This window comes from Chiloscyllium plagiosum, chromosome 9 (genome assembly GCF_004010195.1).
Source record: "Chiloscyllium plagiosum isolate BGI_BamShark_2017 chromosome 9, ASM401019v2, whole genome shotgun sequence".
Lineage (NCBI taxonomy): Eukaryota > Metazoa > Chordata > Chondrichthyes > Orectolobiformes > Hemiscylliidae > Chiloscyllium > Chiloscyllium plagiosum.
In genome coordinates this window covers 37,939,146-37,960,870 of record NC_057718.1, presented here as the reverse complement: position 1 = coordinate 37,960,870, position 21,725 = coordinate 37,939,146, and the positions used below count along the sequence as shown (strand labels likewise).

The window sequence follows — 21,725 nt, the reverse complement described above, 5'->3', positions numbered from 1 at the left end:
TATTATTATTTTCTGATTTTTGCTAAGGATTATTCTTGGGAAGCAAGGTGATTTCATCTATTTTAGTATGAAACTATTGTTCAAAGAACCACTGCATAGTCTTGAGTTTTTGAGCAATTAGCATCACCATTTTATCAGTCAGGAGCATGACTGTTCAACTGTGTTGCTCCTGATCAGTAATGATTTTTAAATATTCAGAGCATGAGGAGGAATGTATCTACAGTTTAAATACCTGCTACCATGTCAGGTTTCTACCATGCAGGCTTTCAGCTACAAAGATCATTTTCAATGGCTATATCTAAAATTTTTCTAATAGTCTCTTAAAATTATAAGCCTGTGCAACTTGCAGTTGTTTACTTTTCCCTTACACCATTTACAAAATGTTCATGTTCAGATCTCAAATTCAAAAGATCACTTCATTTCTAATCTACTCTAATGTTTACAGACTGTATCACTTTCTGTTTGTAATGATATGAAGCGTTTTTTTTGTTTTACCAGTTACTTTGATGCAGTTCAAGCAAAGGAGCAGCGGAGACAGCAGCGGTTAAGAGTGCACACAAGCTATGATGTGGAGAATGGAGAATTTCTTTGTCCACTGTGTGAATGTTTGAGCAACACTGTTATTCCTTTACTTCCTTCTCCTAGAAACCCATTGAACAGGTTAGATTATTGCATTACCTACATTAATAGAATAAATAGCCTACTCTACTCCACCTTTTGGATTCCTAATATAGCTGGTATTAGTGCTTGACACAATTTTAAAAGTTTTTTCTGTCCACTTCACACTGCAATTAATGTTGCTTTTTTTCTGCATCTGTTATCTCCCACATCTCCTCCATCTCTCCTTTACAAAAGGTATGACACCACACTAGGCGTAACATGAAGTGCAAAAATAACTTGGGAGTCTTTTCCTTCCCCACCGTTCTTTACCTTGGTGTTTTTGTTTGTTACCAAGATGTATCCACTCAGAAATTTATGCTGCTTTCCTATTTTTCCTATGGTGAGAAGCACAATTCAAATAACTCATCAGTAGCATCAATAATCGTCGCCATTGCACTAAACATAAAGTTGCAACACACAAAGAAACCATTCATTTCCTGTATACAGTCAGTTCTTCTATAATGTGATGGTTATGTTCTTGTCCAACCTCATGTTAGAACAATCGCGCTTTAGAAACAGTGCTCAAAGTGTTGGCACTGTAGTTGAGTTACAGCCAACAAACATTTTAAAAGTTCATGCTGTAGAAATAGCATCCTTAATTCGTCAATCGCGTTATTTGCATTGCTGAAGCGTGTGTTAAAACAGAACGTCCTGCACTGCAATATTTAAGTAGGCATAAGTTGGTAATAAGTATTTTTTATTAAACTGATATGCATCTGTACTCAAAAGCCGTTACCCTCAGACAATTTCTTTTGGTGGGCAAGTTCACAGTGAAACAGGCGTGTTTGTTTTAACACTGCATCTCCAGTAATTCATAACCTGTAACATGCCTTGAACTGTAATAATACAAAAATGTAAAGCTTCATGAAATGCAACTGTTCATTTTTAAATCATGCAATTGACATCATGTTCATTATAACAGCCTCCACCACATGTCCCCTTTCTATTAATTCCTGAACTCCTGCATCTTTAATCGAGAAACGTTGCATTATTTTGCAGGGAGTTAATTACCTCAGTTTTCAGGTACCCAGTTAAGTGAGTATTTTATTGTAGACAATCGAAAACTCTCTACCTGAGCCTCACTCTGCAGCCTATCCAATCCCTGACTGCTGTTCCATGCCCATGCCTGTTAGTCTTGTTTCTTTCCCCAGCAGCCCACTTTCGCTTCTGTTTCCACCCTCTATTCCTGCTTTGTTGACCAGTGCCACTCATCTTGCTGCTCAATCACAAGCTGGTTCTGTCCCACATTTACTGCTGGGAGGTTCATAGTGAATCTGTTCTGAAGAAGTCATATCAGACTCTAAACATTCATTTGATTTCTTTCTCCACAGATGCTGTTAGACCTGATGAGTTTCACCAGTACTTTGTTTGTATTTCATAGTGAACCTGTCAGCAGCAAGTGTGGAATTACCCTGTGTTTGGAGGAGCAAGAAGAGTGGCAGTAGTCAACAAGTGTGCCTCCTCACCATTGCCTTTCATTCTGTTTATGGTTGTAACTTTTATCTGGTTACTGTGTGAGTGAATTTTCCCCAGCGATTTTAGGATTCTGGAGTGGATTCCCCATGTGTATTTTGAACCCCTGTCCAAATGCTTGATTGAAGAAACTTTTATTTCATTCATGTCTTAACCCAAGACATAATTTTTGTAAAGGTGGCTGAAGGAAGTGGAGATGTAGAGCTGGTTGGAATATCAAGGATGGAATAACCATGTGGAGAGGGAGACCGAAACATTGCTGGAATGTTGTCAGCAGTGTAGGACAAATAGAAATGGAACCATCAAATACTCAGATGTGTTAAAACATGCCACATACACAATGAAAATAAATGAAGATGTTGCACTATAGCTGCAAGAAAGAAGAAAACAATTGGGAGACTGCAACCAGGGCAGTATCAGTGATATGAATAGAGCCAAGGCTGTACGAAACAGATTTATACAAGAGATTATGGGAATGGTGTAAAGCTTGATAAATCATGACCAGTTCAGTGGAAAATGTTTAGTTCTGGCCCTTAAGAATAATAGAGAACAGTAACAAAAATAAAGAATTTTTTTTAGAACATTTCAAAAGAACAGGGAGGGTGGAAAAAGAGGAGGGGGTGTAGCAATGCTGATCAGAGTGTGCATCACAGCTACAGAAATGAAGGTTGTCGAGGAAGGTTTGTCCACTGAATCAGTATGGGTGGAAGTTAGGAACAGCAAGGGAACAGCCATCTCATTGGAGGTTTTCTACAGACCCCCTAATAGCAGTGGAGAGATTGAAGAACTCATAGGTGGGCAGATTTTGGAAAAATGCAGATATAGCAGGGTGGTTGTTTTCAGTGATTTCAGCTTTCCCAATATCGACTGGAACCACCTCAGTGCAGATGGTTTGGATGGAGCCATTTTTGTCAGGTGTGTTCAGGAGGGTTTCCTTACTCAGTATGAAGACAAACCGACGAGGAGAGAGGCCATTTTGGATTTGGTGCTCGGCGGCACGGTGGCACAGTGGTTAGCACTGCTGCCTCACAGCGCCAGAGACCCGGGTTTAATTCCCGCCTCAGGCAACTAACTGTGTGGAGTTTGCACATTCTCCCTGTGTCTGCGTGGGTTTCCTCCGGGTGCTCCGGTTTCCTCCCACAGTCCAAAAAATGTGCCGGTCAGGTGAATTGGCCATGCTAAATTGCCCGTAGTGTTAGGTGCAGGGGTAAATATAGGGGAATGGGTCTGGATGGGTTGCGCTTTGGCGAGTCGGTGCGGACTTGTTGGGCTGAACGGCCTGTTTCCACACTGTAATCTAATCAAACAAGCTAGGACAGGTGTCAGATCTTGCGGTGGGAGAACACTTTGGTGACAGTGATCACAACAGCCTCACATTTATCATAGCCTTAGAGAGGGAAAGGAGCAGTTGCCGGGGGAAGATGTTTAATTGGGGAAAAGGAAATTATGACTCTCAGACAGGAGTTGGGAGGTACAGACTGGGAGCAATTGTTCCACAGAGAGGGCACAACAGACATGTGAAGACTATTTATGGAGCAATTGTTGCGAGTGATGCATGTATCTGTTCCTCTGAGACAGGGAAGAAGGGGTAAGATTAAGGAACTTTGGATGATGAGAACCGAGGAGCTTCTCGGAAGAAGGCAGCTTACGAAAGATGGTGGACTGAGGTTAGCCAAGAGATGGCACGAAAAAGACTTGGCAAGAAGGTTTAGGGAGAACCCAAAGACATTTTACTCATACATGAGGAATAAGGGAATGATCAGGGAGAAGGTAGGGCCGATCAGGGATAGCGTAGGGAACTTGTGCGTGGAGTCTCAACAGATAGGGGAAGCCCTAAATGAGTTTTTTGCTTTGGTTTTCACTAAGGAAAGGGACCTTGTTGTGAATGAGAACTTTGAGGAACTGGTACACAGGCTTGACCAGATCAAGATTGATGAAGTTGATGTGCTGGAAACTTTGGCAAACATTACGATTGATAAGTCCCCAGGACCAGACCAGATTTATCATGGGCTGCTCCAGGCTGCGAGTAAGGAGGTTGCTAAGCTGCTGGCGAAGATCTTTGCCTCCTCACTCTCCACAGGAGTAGTACCAGAAGATTGGAAGGAGGCAAATGTTGTTCCTCTTTTCAAGAAGGGTAATAGGAAAGTCCCTTGCAATTACAGACCAATCAGTCTTACATCTGTGGTCAGCAAAGTTTTGGAAAGAATTCTGAGGGATAGAATTTATGACTATTTGGCAAAGCATAGCATGATTAGAGGCAGTCAACATGGCTTTGAGGGATAGGTCATGCCTCTCAAATCTTACTGAGTTCTTTCAGAAGGTTACAAGACAGGTCGATGAGGGTCGAGCGGTGGATATGGTGTACATGGACTTCAGCAAGGCATTTGATAAGGTTCCCTATGGTAGGCTCATTCATAAAGTCAGGAAGTATGGGATACAGGGAGATTTGGCTATCTGGATTCAGAATTGGTTGGCTGACAGAAGGCAGAGAGTGGTTGTAGATGAAGTATTCTGCCTGGAGGTCATTGTTTAGTAGGGTCCCGCAGGGCTCTGTTCTTGGGCCTCTGCTCTTTTGTAGTTTTTCTAAATGACTTGGATGAGAAGGTTGAGGGATGGGTTAGTAAATTTACAGATGATACAAAGGTTGGAGGTGCCGTTGATAGTATCGAGGGCTATTGCAAGCTGCAGCGCGACATAGACAGGATGGAAAGCTGGGTTGAGAAATGGCAAATGGAATTCAACCTCGATAAATGCGAAGTGATGTATTTTGGAAGGTTGAACTTGAATGCTGAACATAGGATTAAAGATAGGATTCTTGGCAGTGTGGAGGAACAGAGGGATCATGGTGTGCAAGTACAAAGATCCCTCAAAGTTGCCACCCAAGTGAATAGGGTTGTTAAGAAAGCATATGGTGTTTTGGCTTTCATTTACAGGGGGATCGAGTTTAAGAGCCGTGAAGTTTTGCTTCAGCTCTACAAAACCCTGGTGAGACCATACTTGTAATATTGTGTCCAGTCCTGGTCGCCCTATTATAGGAAACATTCAGAGGCTTTGGAGAAGGTGCAAAGAAGGTTTACCAGGATGCTGCCTGGACTGGAGGGCTTGCCTTTTGAAAAGAGGTTGACTAAGCTCGGACTTGTCTCTCTGGAGAGATGGAGGAAGAGAGGAGACCTGATCGAGGTATACAAGATAATGAGTGGAATGGATAGAGTCAACAGCCAGAGACTTTTCCTCAGGACAGGATTGTCTGGCGCAAGGGGTCATAGTTTTAAGATATTAGGAAAAAGGTATAGAGGGGACATCAGAGGAAGATTCTTTACGCAGAGAGTTGTGAATGCATGGAATGCGTCGCCAGCAGCGGTGGTGGAAGCAGAGTCATTCGGGACATTTAAGCGACTGTACGTGGATAGCAGTGAATTGAGGGGTGCGTAGGTTAAGTTATTTTATTTTACATTAGGATTAATCCTTGGCACAACATCGTGGGCCAAAGGGCCTGTTCTGTGCTGTACTTTTTCTTCTTACAAGGGAAAAAAATAATTTATTTGTGAAATATCACAGTGTGTGCCTCTTCATCACTGTGTATTTTGTCGCTGAGTATGTGTTCCTGGAAAATTACGTTTTGGGATTTTCAGCAGTCTCCCTTAACAGTTGAGTAACTGGTGGGGTCAGTGCCTTTTCACAAAGTTATTAATGGCCATGACCATGGAATTGTCTTGCGCATGGTCTCCAACAGTCCTGAGTGCCAAAGATCTCTGCCATTTCTTTTTCAGCCATCTGCTTAAATATAATCATCATCATTGTGTTCCTGAGTATAATCTGTATGAGTTGGAATACTTTGTTGTAAATGTCATCATCGAATACTTACATTAAGTCGTTGAATATTGCGTTTCTTTATTGAGAACCTATACACGTAAAACAAAAAAATTGTGTGCTTCCCATTCCAAAAAATCCTTCAGGATTACAATTTCTTTCTTGTCATTGTTAATCTCCTAAAACATTGATGTTGAGATTTTGTTCATTTAAGTGCTCAGTTAGAGAAGCAACAGTGGAGCAAAATGTTTGCTTTAAGAGGAAATAAGGCACATAAATGTACCATTTTCACAAAACCTGTACTTTTGCTTTCAGTGATAATTCAAAAAACAATGCAGGTGTTCCTGTTTTGTCAAGTTGGCTGAAACATACATTGCAGCAGTTGAAGATCCTGAAGAAAATCCAAGAAAAACAAACAGGTACTTAAAAAAAAAAAATCAGATGTACACTTCATTTTTGTAAGCTGCCCTTTGTTATGCATACAATATAATAAGAGTATAAGTGAAAAGTACCTAGTGCAAAATAAAAAATTCTGATTATTAAGGAGAGTAAAGCTATAGATCTGTCTGTGATATTATGTTGAACGGTCAAGATTGCTTAATACGTACCTTTAAAAGGTTACCCATCCATATCGACCTTACAAGATGAAATTGTTATTGGATAAGTAGAATAAAAGTGATGAAAACTTCAAAATATCTCTGAACTTCTGTCACATGTGCATCATAAAATAGCTCTCATCTTGAAGTTCTGAATCGGGGTGCAAGAAAAATTAATATTTTTATTAAAAGAAAGAGAAATTTCAAAGTTTCAGTGTGGTTTTAAATTTTATTTAGTTGCTCTTCCTTGATTTGCAGTTTAAGACTTGGTTTAAATGAACTTCATTGTATGAGCAGATAATTAGAAAGTTTAGAAATTTACAATGTAAAGTAGTTTTACAGGGTCACTAGATCAGTCACAGTGTCTCTTTTTCTTTTCTTTCAGAGAACCTCTCCAACACCCACTTTGAAGGAATTGAGATCCCCGAGGTGTTTCAACCTGATGTAAAACCAAAGTATGTAACTTGATCATTAAATAGTTCTATTAAATTCAAAGTAGCCCTAATTTTCTTTGACTTTATGATTCATTATAAAGTCATAAATTAAAATCACTCCATCTGTGAATAAAACCAAAATGAATGTTTACCTTTGTTTTGCCTATGGCAATCATTGTTGGACTGCCTATCCAGAGAACCAAGTTTGAGTTCTGTCTTTGTTATCAATTGGTTCTTTCGGGTCATTTGTATTTGATGTTAGCTCTTAGGCTATAACCTTGTTAATCTATAGGAAATCCTATCTTTTGGCAATCTTTCCACCCACAGGTTGCTCCCAGTACTACTTGATATCACAATAAAGATAATCGAGACTTCATTGTTGAGGAAAACATATCAGCATTATGGTGAATTAAATAGCTTTCTCTAATGCACCCATTTGATACAACATTAAACATTTATTCATTCAAGTTCAATAGGCTCAAGATGGGCACGCGATGGCATAATGGTATTATTGCTAAACTGTTAACCTGGAGACACAGGTAATATTCTGGGGACCTGGATTTGATTTCCACCATGGTAGATGTTGGTATTTGAATTCAATAAATACTAGAAAAATACTAGAATAAGAGCCGATTGGAATAGAATTTATTGTCGTGTGCACTCGCATGTATGCAGTCAAAGATTTATAATATTGCCTCTTGACACCATCTTAGGTACAGATGCACAGATCCTTTAAGTGTTATAACAGAATTGAAAAAGTAGATAATAAAGATGAGCATGGGAATACAGACATTAAAAAGTCTAGAATAATAAAAAGTATATTTAAAATACTCAAGTTATATCCTTTTCCACTGGGAGTCTCACTGGACTTCTAAACACAAGGCCTCACTGACTCCATGTTCTAACCTCTGTCCCAGACTTCCCTCTAGGACTCATTCTTCCAGCTGGCCCCTGCTGTCTTTGCATCCTCCTATGGGTTCTGGCTGCCACTCGCTTCCAGGACTCAGTCTCTGCTCGCTCTGTTCCCGCTCGAGGCTCTAGCTGCGATTTACTTCCTGGACTCGACTCACACTCACTCTGGTCCCGCGGGAGCGGGACCCAGAGTGAGTTTTGGACTCAGTTCTTTATTCCATCCTAGTAGGGTACTTTAAGAAGTTAAAAGTTGAAAGTGACGGGAGGAAAAAAACTGCAAGAGAAATGCAAAAGAAAGGAAGAGGAACTGGCAAGCAGAGGAGCTCTAGCTGGAGCATCTTACTGTGTTATCATCTTAATTGGAAGAATAATGATGACCATGAATCCTTCATCAATTATCAGGAAAAACCCATTTGGTTTGCTGATTTCATTTAGGGAAGGAAACTGTCATGCTTAGTTGGTCTGCCCTGCATGTGACTCCAGACCACACGAATGTGGTTGACACTTAACTGCCCTCAGGCAATTGGGGATGGACACTAAATGCAGGCTAAGCCAATGATTCCATCCTGTGAATGAATTTTAAAAACCTTGAAGATTGTTCCAAAAAAGTATTTTCTTACTGAGGTATTTTTTGCAGTGGTTTCTCATTTCTGTCAACAGGAATCCTTTCTCAGAAAGCATCAAAGGGATGCTTACAACCTTGGCTACAGCAACATTCAAAGTGGGTCTGAAGGTTCATCCCAACGAGCAGGACCCACGAGTGCCTATGATGTGCCGGGGCAGCTGTGCATATACAATACAAGCAGTAGGTGAGCCTCAGTGATGCATTACTCTATATAAATTAGGATGTTTATTTAAATGTTTTATCAACAAAATTAAGTGAAATTACTTTTAATAATCAGCTATGTTTGCAAGTAAACTGTTGTCTGAGTCATAACTTTAAAACCTTGTTGACTTTATTCTCTAAAACTGACATTAACTAAGAGTTGTACCTTGTATACAATTTTAATATTAGTACAGGCATCTGAAATTAATGGCTCTGTAGTCCAGAACTTAAAAGCTGACTTCTTATCTCTTTTTAGCAATGTTCAACAAGACTAAAGTAAACATTTAGGATGGTTTTATTCTTACCTTTCCAGAGCGTTTTCTGGCAGATGAAGAAAAGCCACTGTTTGGTCATCTACCATGTAGGCAGGTAGGAATGATGAAGCTTTTCATACAATTATAAGGACTGTTGAGCAAACAATGAATTTGAGATTATATTGGAAAATTTAAACAGCTATTGAAATTTTTTCTGAAAGTATTTTAAAAATGCTGAAGACTAATTTGTCAACCGTCCTACTGGGAAAAACTTTACCATGCAAGATATGTCTATAAGACCATAACCATAAGAGGTAGCAATAGGAGTAGGTTGTTTGACCCCTCAAGCCTATTCCGCCATTCAATAAAACATAACTCATCCAGCATTCCTGGCATCCACTTGTTTGGTAACCCTTGATTCCTTGACTGATCAACAATCTATTTATCTCAGCCTTAAATATACCTAAGGACTTTTCCACATAGCTCTATGTGGCAGGGATTTCCAAAGATATTCAACCCTCTTTATTCTGAGGCTATGTCCTCTGTTCCTTGACTCTCCCATGAGGGGAAACATCATCTCAGCATTTATCCTGTCAAGTCCTCTAAGAACCCATTATGTCTCAATGAGATCATTGTTGATCCTTCTAAATTCCAATGAGTGAGTCCTAACCTGTTCAACCTTTGCACATAAAGCAATCATTCCATACTTGGGATCATTCTTGTGAAGCATCTCTCAAGTAACTCCAATGAAGTAATATCTTTCCTTAAATAAGGGGACCAAAACTGCTCTCAGTACTTCAGATCTGCTCTCACCAGCACCTTGTACAATTGAGTAAGACCTCCTCACTCTTGCACTGCAACCTCCTTGAACTATGGGCCAGCATTCCATAAGCCTTCCTGATTACCTCCTGCGTCTGTGTGCTTGTTTTCTGTGTTTTGTGTACAAGTACTCTCAAGTCCCTTTGTGTTGCAGCATTTTGTAGTTTTGCTCCATTTAAATATTACTGTTTGTTTGTTCTCCATTCCAAAATGAGCAATTTTATATTTTCCTACACTATACTTGCCAACTTATTGCCGACTTATTTAACCTATCAATATTTCTGTTAGTTGTTTGTACCCCTATCATAACTTGCCTTTCTACCTGTTTTAGTTATCTCTAAATTTGGCTAGTGTCGATTTGATTCCTTTCTCCAAATCATTAATATATTTGGGGGAAGCAGTGGAATCTCACTGGTTACAGATTGTCAACCTGTGAAAGAACCTCTTATCCCCATTTGCTGATTCCTGCCCATTAACCACTCCTCTGTCTACTGCAATATATTACCTCCAACATTAGGAACTCTTGTCTTATGACTTAACCTTTTGTGAGGTACCTTGTCACATGTCTTCTGGAAGTCAAATTACTACATATCTTTTGGCTCCCCTCCATCTATTATGGGTTAAGTTTGCTCGCTGAGCTGGAAAGTTCTTTTTCAGACGTTTTGTCACCATACTAAGCAACATCTTCAGTGAGCCTATGGACGAAGCTTTATCCAGAGGCTCACTGAAGATGTCACCTAGTATGGTGACGAAATGTCTGAAAATGAACCTTCCAGCTCAGCAAACCTACATCCAGAACCTCAACCTGAGTACAAATCTTCTCAAACCATGCTCTATCTTTTATGGTTGATACTTCCTCAAAAAACTCTAATAAATTAGTGAGACACAATTTCCCTTACATGAAGCCATGCTGACTCTGCGAGGTTAGATTATGATTTTCCAAATATGCTGCCTTTACTTCCTTATTAATTGATTACAACGTTTTCCACCTATACAGCCTGTAATTAACAGTTTTTTCCCTTCCCCACTTTCTGAATTGGGGTGAAATATTGGCAGTTTTCCAATTATCCAGGAATTATCCTGAAACCAAGGATTTTATAAAATTACAACTAAGTCATCCACTGTTTCTGTCGCTACATCTTTTAGGGTCCTATGTTGCAAGCCATCAGGGTCAGAGGATGTATCTGCCTTTAGCTTCATTAGTTTGCCTAGTACTACTTGTGATGGTGATAATTCTTAAATTCGCCTCCCTTATTCTGAAATATTAATGGGATGTTCAAAGTATCTTCCACTGTGAAGACTGGTGTAAATTGTCTCTTTAACTCCACTCTCATTTCCTTGTTCCCCATAGCTATCTCCCCAGTGGCATAGCCTCAGCCTCCAAGTTTGTTCTGCTGTTTTTAAACTTATTTGTATTTTTGTTTGGTGTAAAGAATTAAGATAGTTGGTCTTTGGAAAGTGCTCCAAAATTTAATTCATATAAGTGGTTCCAGAAATTATGCATCTTCCTGTAATATTTTAGCTTGTGTCATGTATTAGCTTTGAGATGTTCAAAGGTCATGAATGCACTACCTGAATTCAAATTATTTTACTCTTTCTGTTTGAGCTATATTTTCAGAACCTTCATGCATCTAGAATTGTGTTTTATAGGATGACTGTCTGAAGGCATTAACTCGATTTGCTGCATCACAATGGACTGTAAGTTCCTTGCCTGTGGTTCAGAATCAATACGCTCGACTGTTATCAGGTTTGTGTGCTGTATCATTTGAATGTTTGAATAAGTGTATACCACTATCATTATAACTTTATTTGCAAGTCATTTGTCACTTTTGATGTTAATTGAACGTAATTAAAATGAAATTTTAATGAATTGGTCTGCAGTATTTGGCCTTGTGAAAGGCAACTTAGTTTTCTATGAATTTTTTTCCCTTTCTCAGTTCTGATACCTGATGATGATAAGACTCAGATTTCTCCATCTATTCTTGATGTTGACATGTTCCATTTATTGGTAAGTGGCTGTTTTCTTAACTGTTTAATTTGTGTGATTATTCACTGAGCCTAGGTTTAGTAAGTGAATAAGGTAAAAAAGTTTTGTTTAGAAGTACTATTGATGTGTGTACAAAACCATTTTGATATTCTTCTTCTTGTTCCCTAAAATGGTTTAGAGCTTCTTCAAAACTTTCCTAATATTAATGGAAAGGTTACATCCATTCTTAAGTGACATTTAAGATTGTCGCATCAATCTCTTCAGTTTGTGACGTTGATTTTAGAAAACACATCAGGGTTTTTCTATTGCGTGAAGTCACTGATACTCAGGGTTTCTTCAAATGTCATCTTTATTTTTGAATCAAATTTGAGTAAAATCATATCCTAAATTATTCTGCCAAGTACAGTTTCCTTAACTAAAATTATAATCTCACAGTTTTATTCCCCTCTTCCTTTTCCTATTTCCTTAGTGATCTTATTCCACTGTCAGATCTTGCACTGAATTTGTCATCCTGCCTTGAGTTGTCTACTGAGCATAGGAATGTTTGGAGTCAGTGACAGTATTTTGGCAGTAAACCTGTTATAGCATTTTGAACATCAATAGGCTTTAAAGGTTTCCTTTCAAGCACTTGAATTGACTTTTTTTGTTACCCACTTTGACAATTATTTGGCCCTTGGAGTTCATGCCAACTCTTTGTAGAGCAATCCATTTAATCTCATCCCTAACTCTGTCCCTTTAGGTGTGGAAGCTTATTTCCATTGTATCTTTCTATTTTGTTTTGTATTCTGTTTTGTCCTTGCTCCCACAACCCTCTGTAAGCAGTGCCTTGCTGGCCATTACTACATGCTAATATTTGGAAAAAAAGGTTTTCTCCTATTTTCCTGCATCTTTTGCCTAAGACCTTACATCTGTGTTTCTTCATCTTTGTGGTATCATTTTGGAGTCATTCACATTTTGGCAGCTGTCCATTTTGCAGCCAACTGCCATTTTACTTACTTATGATATTTTTGATTTGATTGTTCAAAGCTCTATTTCCTCATTCTTCCCTCTAAAATATGGTTCCCATAGCATTTTTTGTAACACTTATTCTCCCTACAGGTGAGCCTTGTGCTTTCTTACCCAGCTGTGCACTGCCAAGATTTCACAGGAGTTAGCTTAGCTGTTGGTCACCTTCATCTCTTCCATCTGGTTACCGCAGCACACATTGTACAGATTTTACTGACATCTTCAACAGGTAATCAAAGAAAACTAACTTGAAAATGTTACTTTATTTATAGCAAATCTCCTCATCTAAGAGATTATTCTTATGAACCTTTTATTGCACTCACTCCAAGGCCCGTTATGTGCTTCCTGTCTCCCTCATTAAGGTGGTGCTTCATTAAGACTTTATACAATTGAAACAAGGCTTTTCCATTTTTATACATTAATTGCTTTTTAAGAAAAGCTGGCATAGAATTTGCTTCCCTAATAACTTGATATATTTGCATGTTAAGTTCATGTGATTTATATACAAGCTTGCCTTGCCCATCTGTCTATATTTTCCAGACTATCCATTTAAAATAGGTTGTGGTTTTATTTCCTTTCCAAGGTTAATTTCAGATTTCCCACCTTTTTATTCCATCTGTCATCAATCTTAACTTTTAGTATCCTCCCATTGTAGCCTCTTTGCTACTCCCTATAGCTTACTTTTGCATCTGATTTTGTGTCATTAACAAATATAAATCCTTGATGTATATCGTAACTAGCTGAGACCTAAGCACTGATTCTTATGGTATCCTCCTAATTACAGTCTACAAAGATGGACTGATTCATTGGTTATCAATAGGAATAAATTTTCAATGCGTGGGCCTTTTTGAACCTCCAATTCCGCCCCTCCCCAATGCAAAAAGGACTCTGTCTTTGTATTCATTCTTCTTGGCGAATGAATATATCACATTTCATTTAGTTGTTAGCTTTAAAATTATATTATTTTGCATGCTTTAATGAATTTAAAATATATACAGCACCAGGTTATAGTCCAGCAGGTTTATTTGGAAGCATGAGCTTTCAGGGCGCTGCTCCTTCATAAGGTAGCTGTGGAACAGGATCATAAGACATGGAATTTATAACAAAAGATTACAGTGTCATGCAACTGAAGTGATATAATTGAACAAACTTAGATTACTGTTAAGTTCAGTTGCACGACACTGTAATTTTTTATAAATTCTGTGTCTTATGATCCTGTTCCACAGTTGCCTGATGAAGGAGCAGCGCTCCGAAAGCTCGTGCTTTCAAATAACCTGTTAGGAGAAATGAGAACTGCAGATGCTGGAGACCAGAGTCGAACAGTGTGGTGCTGGAAAAGCACAGCCGGTCAGGCAGCATCCGAGGAGCAGGATAATCAACGTTTTAGGCATCAGCCCTTCATCGGGGATGAGGCTGGGGGGGGTGTGGTAGCTGGGAATGCGATAGGTAGATGAAGCTGGGGGTGTAAGTGATAGGTCAGAGAGGAGGGTGGAGCAAATGGGTAGGAGAGAACATGGACAGGTCGGACCATTCAAGTGCCGATTTGGAAAGTTGGGACTGGATTAAGGAGGGAAAGAGGAAGTGGTGAAATGGCTGAAGAGCATCAGGGCAGAGGAGATGACCTGGGGGGTGCAGTGAGAGAGAGACTTACAGAGATCCTTGTAGAGAGAGGACAACTTCTTCAAGGTAGGCGTCCTTAGAAGAGGCTTTGCAGTAAGGTTATAATCAACCTGTTGGACTATAACCTGGTGTTGTGATTCTTAACTTTGTCCACCCTAGTCCAACACCAGCTCCTCCAAATCATGTTTAAATAAGTAACTTGTCTCCATGGTTCACTGCTTCTAGAGGAAAATACTATGGACCAGGAGAGTGCTGATGGAGATGAAGAAGCTGCTGCCTTAACATTGTATGACAAACTCAGGCAATACTCAGGAAGGTAAGATGCAATTCAAGTCATGTATTGCTTTTGCAGCTTTATAGAAACATGGGATTCTGACACACGAACTGTGGAAATCTAAATTGAAAATGCATTGCAGTGTTTAGCTCCTTGGGATGTTTCATTGCATTTTGAGGTGCTATGTAAGTTGCTGCAGTTCAGTTTGAGAGCAGATCTTTTGAATGGGACCTTTATCAAGGATATTTGCCATCCTATATCACCCTTGAATTATGTAAATACATTGGTTTTCTTGAACCTTGTCTGTTAAAAAGTTTCTTGGTTAGCTTGAAACCTAGGGAAGTGAGTTCATCTCCATTATGGAAGTTTGAGAATTTGAATTCAATTTTGAAAATAATTTGTAACACAGAAGGCTCTGGTAAAAAAGATCATGAAGCTTTTGGATTGTCATAAAAATCCAATTGGTTTTATAAGGTTCCCTTTTTCTATGTCTGCCATCAGTTCCATGCTAACATGAGCGACTTTGAATTGTCTAATAGGGCTATGAAACTGCTGAAAAGGAACAAAACTGAACTGAATTATATGCTACCTAAGACAAGGCAGCTTGTATGTACATCCCCTTTCTTATTTCTGGAAGAATCCAGCATTTTGTTATAAAAGTAGAACCTGAAACATTTGCAACCATTTTCATCCATTGATCAGTAGGTGATCCTTGTTGACCTCGTTCTGAGGAGCTAACCATTGTAACTGCCAGCCTTTGGCCAGTTCATTTCATTCGTCATAACATCGAATGGCTTGTCACATTGGACACAGCCATAACCCATTATAATGATGAAGTGTTCAAAAGCTAGCTGTCACTTTGTGTTCTTGGATAGATGCAAATGAGCATCTGTCTAACAATCTAGAAAATAGACTCACACATGTTTTGTCCTCAGCAGGACAAATCCAACTTAGCCTCATTGTCCTTCTAGCATTCCTGAATGGAGCAATGGATAGATCTATCAGCAATGATAATGGCAAATTAGCCACCAGTTCGTTGGTGCAAATCATTATGGAGCATAGATCTTCAGTGCTATTGGCAGGTAACTTTTAGACCTTGTGCTTATTGTCTCCCAGTGTGCAGGATTCCGCTAAAGCGCATGGTTTCTGACTTTGTTGTAGTCTTGGTCAAAACATAGACATGAGGTGAATTCATAAGGTGAGGCGAGCATGGGATGCCTTGAAAGAATCCAAAAGTAACTTGTATTCATACAGTGACTTTACTTTCATAAAGTGCTTTACCTAATTAGCTGAGGCACAAGGAGATTTGAGGACATATGAACTTTTTAGCAGCATCATACAGGAATGAAGATCATTTGAGAGGTGAAGATATTTTGAGAGAAAATTCCAAAGCTTTAAACCCTTGGAAGCTGAAGGCGTGGCCACTAATAATTAAAATCAAGAATCTTTGAGGTCAGAATTGGAAACACACAAATTTTTTGGAGATTGTGCGACTGGAGGACATCACTGGGGGAGGGACAAGGCTGTGTCAGGATTTGCGAACAAGGATGAGAATGTTAAAACTGAGGCATTGTTTAACTCTGAGCCAGCGTAGGTCAGTAAGCAGTGTGATGGGAGAACAGGACCTGGTGCTAGTTAGCAGTTTGGATGACCTCAAGTTTAACTAGTCTACTATTAAAGCATAATTTGATTAAGTGAGACTAAAGAGTGCTAGAAAAATTGTCAGACTTGGTACCTTGCATGATGGAAGGTGGTTCTAGTTGTTGAAGCCAATCATCTCAGCCACAGGACTTCGCTGCAGGATTTCCTCTGGGCAGCAACTTCAGCACCAATATTTTTAGCTGCTTTATCAATGACCTTCCATTGAGCATAAGTTCAAAAGTGAGGCTGATGCAGGCAATTGCACAGTGACTCCATTCATAGTTTAAGCCTGTGCACAAGAAGACCTGGACATTGTAAATGGCAAATAGTGTTTGCAAAACGTGTGTTAGGCAATGTCCATTTCCTACCAGAGCAGGTCTTAACTGCCTCTCTTTGACATCAAGTGGCATTCCCTATGCCTACTCTCACCTCTACTATCCTAAGGGTTACCACTGACCAGAAAGTAGTTTGGAGCAAATTTTCTGCAGATGCTGGAATCGACAGAGAAAACTAAAAATACTGGGAATCACAACAGGTCAGGCAGCATCCATGAAGAGACAGCAAGCTAGTATGGATGACTCTTCATCAGAGCTCGTGGTTTTCAAGCGAGTGAGCACGACTGGTTAAATATATTCAATTGCTACTGAAACAAGTCAGATACTGGTTATTCTCAAATAGAATTATTAACCAACTCATTCATCCATCCAAGTGCCTGGATATGTGCAACTTTAACAGTACACATGAGCTTTAACATGATTCAGAACATTACTTTGAAAGACTGAAATAACTCTCTCTACTGTACCTTGGCAGGTGTGTATACCAATCTACAGGATGCTCTGCAATGAATGAACAAAGATTTTTCAGTAGCGTCTCAAGCCTGCAATCTCTAGAATCTAGCAAGACAAGGGCAGCAGGTTATGGAAGCTCCAAGTTTCCCTCCAATATCCTAGCTGGGACATTCCTTTGTTAGTTCAAAATATGGACATCTCTATGTTTCAGCATGATGTGGTATTATTTTCACCTTGTAGCCTGCAGCTGTTTTATTAAAAAAAAGGGACCTCAAGTCCTTGTTTGGGATGTGGCTGTCCTAAACATAATGGAAATGCGTACTAGAAAAAAGCTTGTAATTTTTGCAGACCAAAATGGTCACTTTAAAGCAGTCAGCTCTTTGTATTTATTTGCATGTGTCAGAATTATTATTTATAAAATAAGTTTTATTTCACTCTGGCCAGTAACAGAAGTATAATTTGCCATCTTTAAACCAAAATATGATTATTTCTGCAGATTTGTTTTTGCAAATTTTGAGCCAATAATGTAGGTTCAAATTTTTGTATTGTTACTAATGCATTCTCTTCTCCCTCTACCACTTTGTTTCATTTCATTCAAACAGTTTCATCACTACAATCTATTAGAGTTGACACTGTATCAGAATATATGATTGCATTTGGCTTGTTGAAGCTTTCTGACTTATAAAATGCTCCATCTGGTGGCTTGGATGAGAAAATAATTAATATTCACTTGGTTGGGAGGCTTACATGAAAGACTGATGGATGGGAAATGGATATTCTACTTTTGGTCTGCAAAATTTGAAATGTAGAAACAAACTATTTTAAGAATGTAAATTATAACATTTATTAATTTTCAGCATATTAGTGCACTCAGATTTGCTGAAGACTTTAATTTTATATTGTGCATTCATCTTGTAAGTTTTAAAACTTTATTGATGGGAAATGGGTGTCACTGGCTTGGACAGCATTTCTTGTCCTTGAGAAGGTCGCCATGAGTTGTCGTCTTGACCTACTGCAGTCATATGAGGTGCAGGAACATTCTACCCTTAGGAAAGCAATTCCAGCTGTTTTCAAGATTTTTTTTTATTTTGAGCGTAACTTGTTAGGAAGCACATGCTGTCTGTGTCCTTTTCGGATGGTAGAGGCTGTGTGTTTGTAAAGTGTCATTTGAAGCAGCTATGGTGAGTTGCTGCACCTTACAGATGGTACACACTGCTACTGTGTGTTCCTGGTAAAGCTATTGAATGTTGATGGTGGATGGTATGCTGGTCAAGACGTCTATTTTGTTCTGAATTGTATTGAGCTTCTTGAGTGTTACTTTGAGCTCCACCTATCCAGGCAAGTGGAGAGTGTTCTACCTCATTTCTAACTTGTGCCTTGTAGACAATGGACAGCCATTGGTGAGACAGGAGATGAGTTAATTGCAGTAACATTACTTGCCTTTAACTACTGTTGCAGTTATTTAGTTATAGGGTTCATCCAGTTCAATTTCTCATCGGTGCTGCCAAGGTAGTGATTGTGATGGATTCAGTGCTGGTAATACTATTCAATTGCAAAGTTTCTCTCTTGTTGGCAATGACCATTGTCCAGCACTATTTTGATATGTATGTTAATTACCACTAATTACCACTAATGATCTTGCCCACTGCTATGCATATCGACACTGACTGCTTCAGTATCCGAGGAGTTGCAATTGATGCTGAGCTTTTTCCAACCATCAGCAAATACTTTAGCTTTTATGATGGGGGGAAGGTCATTGATAAAAGAGCTGAAGATTGTTGGGCCTAGTACACTATTCTTGGGCACTTCTGTACTGCTATCCTGTGACAGAGATGATTGACTGGCAATAATCACAAATGTCTCCCTTTGTGCCAGCTATGACTCCGACTAGCAGAGTGTTTTTCCATTGATTCCCATTAATGTGAGTTTCATTCAGGCTTCTTGGTGCCACACTTGCCCAAGTGCTACCTTTATGTCAAAAGCAGTCACTCTGAACTCATTTCTGGAATTCTTCTCTCTTTGTCCCCATTTAGACGAGGTCTGGCAGAAACCAAACTCAATAACAGGGATTAGATATTGCTGAGCAAGTGTCGCATGACAGCATTGTCATTGATCTTTTCTAACACTTTGGTAATGAAACAAAGATTGTTATGAAAGTACATGGCTGGGCTTTAATTGTTCTGCTTATTGTAGACAGGGTTTCCATATTGCCAGTTTACTTAGGATGTGATTCACTTTTGGAGTCTGAATAAGAACAAGCAATGGGGGGGGGGGGGGGGACGACGGTGGTGGAGGTGTGGTTATTGGAAGGTTTTTAATATGCCATTATAAGCAACAAAAGATTAAGGAAGAGGTGTTCAAAGCTAACAGGCAGCTGGCCCCACTGGTAAGGCATTGTGGCAAAGAGGCAGACAGAAGCAACTTGGTCCAACTGAGCAAAAATCGAACTCTGGAAAACCCTGAGGCATAATTAGCTTGGTGAAAATTTGGAGATGGGTCTGAATAAGTTTGAATGAAGTGTCCTGAATCCAGGGCAGTGTAGCCCCAGGAAAGGGGTGTGATCAGACAGAATTAGTACAGACATTGAGGCCGTCCATGATGGAGCGGCTCTTTTAAAGGAGTTTCAAACCAAGATCATCAAGATGAAGAATTGTAATCCCTTGTGAAATATAAAAAGGCTTGATGCCTAAACCTGTCACTAATGTCTGGAGAAGGTTGCTATGAAATTTCTGAGGTCTGTCTTGATCATTGGTTATTTTGATGTGTTCTGCTGACTATCTGATCACTTTTCCTAACCTATATTTATCTCATGTTAATTCTCGATGTTAGAATGTAAGCTTTTTTTTGTTTTTTGTAAGTTTGTTATTTTATGATATCTTGTGGCTTTATTCTCTGCATTTTCTTAACTTCAAAATAGATCTTTACTTGTCCCAAGTCATAACAACCGATCCCATTGGGATATTCTCCCGGTTTCAGTGTCATTGCAATCATAGAGTGGAAGAAGGTCATTTGACCCATCAAGTCCACAATGACCCTCCAAAGCATACCCCACCAGACCACGCACGCACAACCCCCCCCCCCCAATCCCTGTAACACTGCATTTCCCATGACTATCCAAGTAGCCTGCACATCCCTGGATACTATGGGCAATTTAGCATGGCCAATCCACCTAACCCGCACATGTTGATCAGTTGGAGGAAACAGGAGTACCCAGTGGAAACCCATTCAGACATGGAAAATATGCGAACTGTAGTTGCCTGAGGCAGCAGTGAAAATAACTGAGCCACCATGCCACAATATTCTGCGATTGCATGCATTACGATGGAACTTTATTTGGGCTTGATTTTCAAGAGGCAAAGTTGCATGTGAAATGTTAAACAAATATAACAAAACCCATCAACCAATGGAATTTGTACCAAATAGTTTATAAATAATAATTTGTTCTTCCTGGTTTGAACCATAGTTGATTTTTCTAAGCACGTTTGGTGAGGCAAGTTTCTTTCAAATAGGTTTCAGTATAATTGAAACTCAAACAACCTCTTTGAATGTATCGAAACTAGATTGCAACAGAAAAGGCTGTCAGTACAGTCTGTTCTGATATAACGCAATAGTTCCATTGCTGTACAATCCCGCGTTATAAGAAAACCATGTAATAGCAGCACCATTTAAACTAATGGGAGTGATATCACGTTATAGCCAATACAGGTAAAGAAAGTTTGCATTCTGCAAATGTTCTAAATTCTTCAATCATGTTACAGACAATTTGTGTTATAGCAGAACAGACTGTAGATGAATCGCGAATTAAGATTTGATTACATCGTGAATGCAGTGCCACATGTTACTAAGCTACATGTTACTAAACTGTTCAGTCAAAAGTGCACTTTTTTGGGAATGCTCAAAGCGTTGATAGTTCTATTTTTTACCTCCTATAGTGCCTTGAATTCCATGACCTCAGGTTGGCACCTGTGGCAATATATCAAGATTGGTATAATACCCTATCTACGATGTTCAGCCTTGTTCTTTCATTATCTAAATAATGTTCCAGCACCAGTTGAACTGCAAGGTAATTGATTTCAGAATACAAATTACATCTTGGAATAGTTTGCTTCACACGCTGCACTTTGAGATTAAGCCTTTTGTCAATGTATTAAAACATGTTTTCCACCTTTTCTCAGATAAACACTGCAAAATACTTCTCAAATATCCTTTTTTTTAATCCTTTACTGCAAAATTAAAGTGCTACTAACTCAAATACACAAAACATTTAATCCTTTATTGTAATTCATACAACTTGATTAGTTTTACCAAAACCATAATCATCCTTTTTCGTCCAATACTTGGTGAAAACTGCTAAAATCAGGAAACTTCCTATAAAATAATGAAGCTTTTATGATATTGAAATGTTTGTATAGTATTGAAGTACAGAGTTTAACAGCAAACCTGGTTCGATTCAATTTCAGAGAATGGACCACACCACTTTGAACTGTTATGCTGCTATCTTTCCCTCCCAACAAATCTAATGAGTCTTTTCAAAACTGAGAATGATACAATTGAGCCATTGATACAAAGGTAAAATTCATGCATAAGAAGTAATTGTTTATATGTTGGTTAAATAATCTGCGTGAT

The 21,725-nt window shown here is 39.1% G+C and overlaps 1 protein-coding gene across 3 annotated transcripts in view; it reads left to right on the top strand.

Annotated features, from left to right (window-relative positions):
* ubr2 (ubiquitin protein ligase E3 component n-recognin 2) overlaps window positions 1-21,725 on the top strand; it is a 140,724-nt gene that overhangs the window by 105,912 nt on the left and 13,087 nt on the right. For all 3 annotated transcript variants that reach the window (XM_043695713.1, XM_043695712.1, XM_043695714.1), the window contains 11 exons: window positions 499-660; window positions 6,259-6,362; window positions 6,925-6,994; window positions 8,546-8,694; window positions 9,025-9,080; window positions 11,435-11,531; window positions 11,722-11,792; window positions 12,870-13,005; window positions 14,622-14,712; window positions 21,032-21,162; window positions 21,560-21,668. In XM_043695713.1, coding sequence (XP_043551648.1) covers window positions 499-660; window positions 6,259-6,362; window positions 6,925-6,994; window positions 8,546-8,694; window positions 9,025-9,080; window positions 11,435-11,531; window positions 11,722-11,792; window positions 12,870-13,005; window positions 14,622-14,712; window positions 21,032-21,162; window positions 21,560-21,668 — 1,176 coding nt within the window. The remainder of the gene's footprint in view (window positions 1-498; window positions 661-6,258; window positions 6,363-6,924; window positions 6,995-8,545; window positions 8,695-9,024; window positions 9,081-11,434; window positions 11,532-11,721; window positions 11,793-12,869; window positions 13,006-14,621; window positions 14,713-21,031; window positions 21,163-21,559; window positions 21,669-21,725) is intronic.